This window comes from Prionailurus bengalensis, chromosome B2, assembly GCF_016509475.1.
Source record: "Prionailurus bengalensis isolate Pbe53 chromosome B2, Fcat_Pben_1.1_paternal_pri, whole genome shotgun sequence".
Lineage (NCBI taxonomy): Eukaryota > Metazoa > Chordata > Mammalia > Carnivora > Felidae > Prionailurus > Prionailurus bengalensis.
Window position 1 is genome coordinate 119,131,711 of NC_057349.1, and position 5,059 is coordinate 119,136,769.

General features: G+C 48.2%; 1 protein-coding gene across 1 annotated transcript; it reads right to left on the reverse strand.

Moving 5' to 3' along the window:
- Positions 1-1,666: 1,666 nt before the first annotated feature.
- On the reverse strand, positions 1,667-4,851 carry CCN2 (cellular communication network factor 2). Its single transcript, XM_043592387.1, has 5 exons — positions 4,554-4,851; positions 4,215-4,437; positions 3,815-4,066; positions 3,472-3,683; positions 1,667-3,090 (listed from the first exon to the last, which is right to left on the reverse strand). Exons 1-5 carry the CDS (start codon positions 4,617-4,619, stop codon positions 2,794-2,796), a joined length of 1,050 nt encoding a protein of 349 aa, XP_043448322.1. The 5' UTR covers positions 4,620-4,851; the 3' UTR covers positions 1,667-2,793.
- Between the last annotated feature and the right edge of the window lie 208 nt (positions 4,852-5,059).

The window sequence follows — 5,059 nt, forward strand, 5'->3', positions numbered from 1 at the left end:
CCCTAACATTTGGGACTGAAGGGATGCCTTGCCACCTAATTTTGTTATAAATATTGTTCCTGGGATTTTGATTTTGCAGTGCAGTTACTCAGTTTTTATGTGGAAAATGGAACTATCTAAAATCTATGCTTCCGTTACTACTTCTATTTTCCCAGAATTCTCAAATTCCTTTTAAAACACTCTGGGTCACTTACCATGGCCCTTCATCTTTGCATCTAGGAGTAAATTGACGGAAAAAACATGTGAACGAGACAGTGTACCCTGTATGTGTATGTACATGTGGGTTTATTTGGGGAAGTGAGGTACAGCTGCTGACAATGTGGCAATATATGTATATAGGTGCATCCTAAAAGTTCAATGTTTTGACTTTGCACATTTTGACCATGGGAAGTTTTCCCTTTGGTTTGTGGCATTGCACTCTTTGTAGAACCAGTCTTTATTTTCGAATGTATTTTTGTCTCTTGGAATGACACTGACACTACAACATTGCTAATTACCCTGTGAGGGGTTAGTTTGTCTACAACTATTTTGTTCCCCCCTAGAATCCACAGCTCTACAGATTCTGGGGAATATTATGCTTTAAGCTGTCTTTGGAATATTTTTGTTGGCCACATACTTCAGTTCACTTTTTGGTACGGGCCCACATAGGCCTAGTATCATTTCCAGGCTTCTTGAACAATTTCCTTTTGTCACTTACCAACCTCTTGGTAAGCTATTGATCTTGAAATCTAATAGTCAAAAGCTTGGGACAATAGAAGAGTTGCTTTTAATTGAAGACAAATTTCTATTAATGTTAGTAGAAATTATCCTCCTTTTCTACTTATGCCATCATCTATTTGTGATTGGTTATCATGGCAACTGAAAACTGAATTATACAAAAATGCAACTTATTAATGGTTCCATCAGGATGCAGATTTTATACTTTTCAAATTTAACAGTAAAATTTTTGAAGTTCAAAAACAGATACGGTAGAGCATACAAACTCAAAAAATAGTTAAAACATTTTCTATGTGTAAGGTATAGACTATAGTTTGTGATATGAAGGGTTGGAAATTAAATGCCTACAATGGTCAGAGAGGTATTAAATGTAGACAAGACCAAGTGTAATCAACAGGGGTTGTTGGAGACTAAAGTTACCTAGAGAGAATTTAATTTTTCAGTGTTATTATTTATTTTTGAGAGAGAGCAAGAGAGTGCACACGCGCAAGCCGGGGAGGGGGCAGATGATCCAAAGCAGGCTTGCTCTGACAGCAGGGAGCCGAGCCCAGCCTGATGCTGCATGCAGGTCTCAAACTCATGAACTGTGAGGTCATGACCTGAGTCAAAGTTGGATGCTCAACAAACTGAGCCACCCAGGTGCCCCTAGAGAGAATTGAATTTAAATGTTTATAAGGTACTGTGAATGTAACAACAACAAAAAAAATGCCTATGCGTGTGTGTATGTGTGTGTGTGTGTATAAATATATACTGTGTATGACTGTAAGTTTGTGACACTTGATTCAGTGTGAAATAGGTTTATGTAAAATTCTATTGAATTGATTAACCAACTTATCAGTATAATAAAAGAGCCTTAGAAAATTATAGATGAATTATTTTAAAACAAAAGCTTCCCACAGAAACTCAAGAAAACTCAGAAACGTTTAGAAGAGTAAGTGAATGGACACACTTTTTATAGAAAAAATATATACTTTATTTTCAACTAGAAAGGTGCAAACATGTAACTTTTGGTCACATTCTCAACAAATAAACTGTCCAAAAAACAGTCATAGTCAAAGTAGAAACAAATGCTTCCAGGTGGAAAAACTGATCATCTATACAGAGCCACTCATTTTTTTTTTAATAAAGGCCACTTGTTCATTAAAACAAGGCTACCACATTTTCAACTGACAAATTAGACTTCTAAGGACATCACTGCCTCATATTCAGTAAACAATCTGTTTTGATGGAGTATCACTCTGACCAGAATTTCCATTTGAATATCCATTTCATGCTTTGAATTATCAGATAAGCTTTCCATCCTACCTATGGTGTTCAGAATTGAGGCTAACATTTGAAATGTCAAAGCATAAAAACATAAACAAAAAGGCACAAACAACTTTAAATTAACTTAGATAACTGTACAAATATATATATATTTATATATATATATATATACACACACACACACACACACAATATTTACAGTGTCAATAAAAAAAAAAAATCTGGCTTGTTACAGGCAAATTAGCTTGCCACAAGCTGTCCAGTCTAATAGACAGGATTCTGATTCCTGAACAGTGTCATTCAAATCAGAATGTCAGAGCTGAATCTGCTGTTCTGACTTAAAGAAGAACTTGACCCAGCCTCATGAAGGCTGGAGGACACACATCCTAGCCGTTGCTGGAGCTACAGTAGGCAGGTCAGTGAGCATGCTAAAATTTTCCTTCTCAATCACACTCCAAAGAGCAGGCCCCTACCACTTTAAGGTGACAATCATTTCTACAGGTGCCCCCCCCCACCCCCCACTGCTCCTCAAGCCACACCTTAGTCTACATTCTGGTGCTCTGTGCTAATGTAGTCCCCCCACCCCGGTCAAGTCTTAACTTTCTTCAAACCAGTGTCTGGGTTGATAAGACTCTTTTGTTTGAATGTCACATGGCACAATATTTTGAATTCGGTGGGACTGTTTCTCTCCCCCAGTTAGAAAACAGATTTAAATAACTTGTACTACTGAAATCATGTTTACACAAAAATGAGATGTGAATCAGTTCAAGTTATAGCCTAATGAGTTAATGTCTCTCACACTCTCTGGCTTTAGGCCATGTCTCCATACATCTTCCTGTAGTACAGGGACTCAAAGATGTCGTTGTCTCCAGGACAGTTGTAATGGCAGGCACAGGTCTTGATGAACATCATACTCTTCTTCATGAGCTCCCCGTCGGGGCACTTGAACTCCACAGGCAGAGTCGTGGTTCTGTGTGGGGTGCAGCACCGGCCATCTGTGCACACTCCACAGAACTTAGCCCGGTAAGTCTTCACGCTGGTACAGCCAGAAAGCTCAAACTTGACAGGCTTGGAGATTTTGGGGGTACGGATGCACTTTTTGCCCTTCTAAGGAAGACAAAGCAGCAGAAAAAAAAAAATCAATGATTCTCTAAGGGGAGTGGCTTTCTTCAAGCTCTGTGTGTTTTAGCCTTATGTTGTCTGACTTTTGTTTATATTTTGAGGAAAGGAAGTTGGACTCTCACTTGCCAGTTTTCCAAAAATAGACATGGCCTCTCTCGGGATGTCTTGAATTAACTAACCGTGTGGAGAATTTCATAGTGGAAAGCTGGTGGTTTCTATTACACAACAGCCCATTCCAGCAAAACAGCTCAACGGTTAGATATTTTTGGAGATAAAAGGTCTATAATAACAAGGATGGGGAGACCCAACTTTAGTCCTAACCATTATCATTCCATGCAAGTTCGTTCATAGGAGCAGAAAATGTACCTTAATGTTCTCTTCCAGGTCGGCTTCGCAAGGCCTGACCATGCACAGGCGGCTCTGCTTCTCCAGCCTGCAGAAGGCGTTGTCATTGGTAACCCGGGTGGAGATGCCCATCCCACAGGTCTTGGAACAGGCGCTCCACTCTGTGGTCTGGACCAGGCAGTTGGCCCGGATCATAGTTGGGTCTGGGCCAAATGTGTCTTCCAGTCGGTAAGCTGTGAGAGCAGAGCACACAAACACAAGGTAAGACGCCAGGATAAGACATTTCCCCCTTCCCCTGGCAGAGTTAGGAGTCAGCCCCTGGGGGGAGGATCACAACACTGACTTAGAGAAAGATCCAACTCACCGGCGAGGGCAGGGCCAACCACGGTGTGGTCCTTGGGCTCGTCGCACACCCACTCCTCGCAGCATTTCCCCGGCAGCTTGACCCTCCGCGGGAAGGGGCAGTCAGGGCTGGGCAGGCGGACGTCCATGCTGCACAGGGGCACGCAGCCCACCGCCCCGTCCAGGCAAGTGCACTGGTATTTGCAGCTGCTCTGGAAGGACTCGCCGCTCCGGTACACGGTCCCTCCGAAGACGCAGGGGGCACCATCTTTGGCTGAGGGAGAGGAAGGGAACAGGGGTCAGGCATCGGTGGCGGGAGGCGAGTCGGGGGTGCGCGGGGAGCAGGGCTCCGGGGTGGGGAGGGGCGGCCGGGACACCGCCGGAGGCGGCGCGGGGCGAGGGGCCCGGGCCGCGGCGCTTACCGGTGCACACGCCGATCTTGCGGTTGGCCGGGGAGCCGAAGTCGCAGAAGAGGCCCTTGTGTGGGTCGCAGGGGTCGCGCTCCGTGCACAGCTCGCCCAGCTGCTTGGCGCACACGCGGCAGCAGCCGCAGCCGTCCAGCACGAGGCTGACGCCGGCGGGGCAGCGCGGCGCCGGCGCGGCCGCACACTGGCACGGGCCGCCGCAGTCCTGGCCGGCGGCGGGCTGCGGGGAGGAGGGGGCGGTCAGCGGGCGCACGCCGCTCGGCGCCCCGGGCCCTGCCCCGCCCTGCTCCGCACGCCCTCCCCCCGGCGGCGGCCGCCGCGGGGCTCTCGGCTTACCCGGCCGCAGAGGGCGAACAGGAGCACGAAGGCGCAGCGGACCGGGCCCAGGCCGGCGGCGGACATGGTCTGGCGCTGCGGGCGGGGCGGACGGCGGGCGGAGTGCGGCGGCGGCGGGGTGGGCGCGGCGGTCCCGGCGCTGGATCGCGGGCTCGGGCTGGAGGTGGGTGTCTGGGCGCACCGGGCTGAGGTCTGGGAGCTGTCGGCCGGGGCGGCTGCCGTCGGAGGGAGGCGGTCGGTCGCCGGGGTTGGAGTTGCACTGGCTGCCTCCTCTCAGTGGGAAGAGTTGTTGTGTGAGGCTGAGGCGGGCGGCCCGCGGCTTTTATACGCTCCGGGCGGCCCCGGCTCGCCAATGAGCTGAATGGAGTCCTACACAAACAGGGACATTCCTCGCATTCCTCCCCACCTTCCTGCCTCATCAACTCACACCGGATTGATCCTGACCCCTTGACACTCAGCATTCCTCCCGTCTGAAAAAGCTGGCACACTCTAGCTCACCAGAAAGA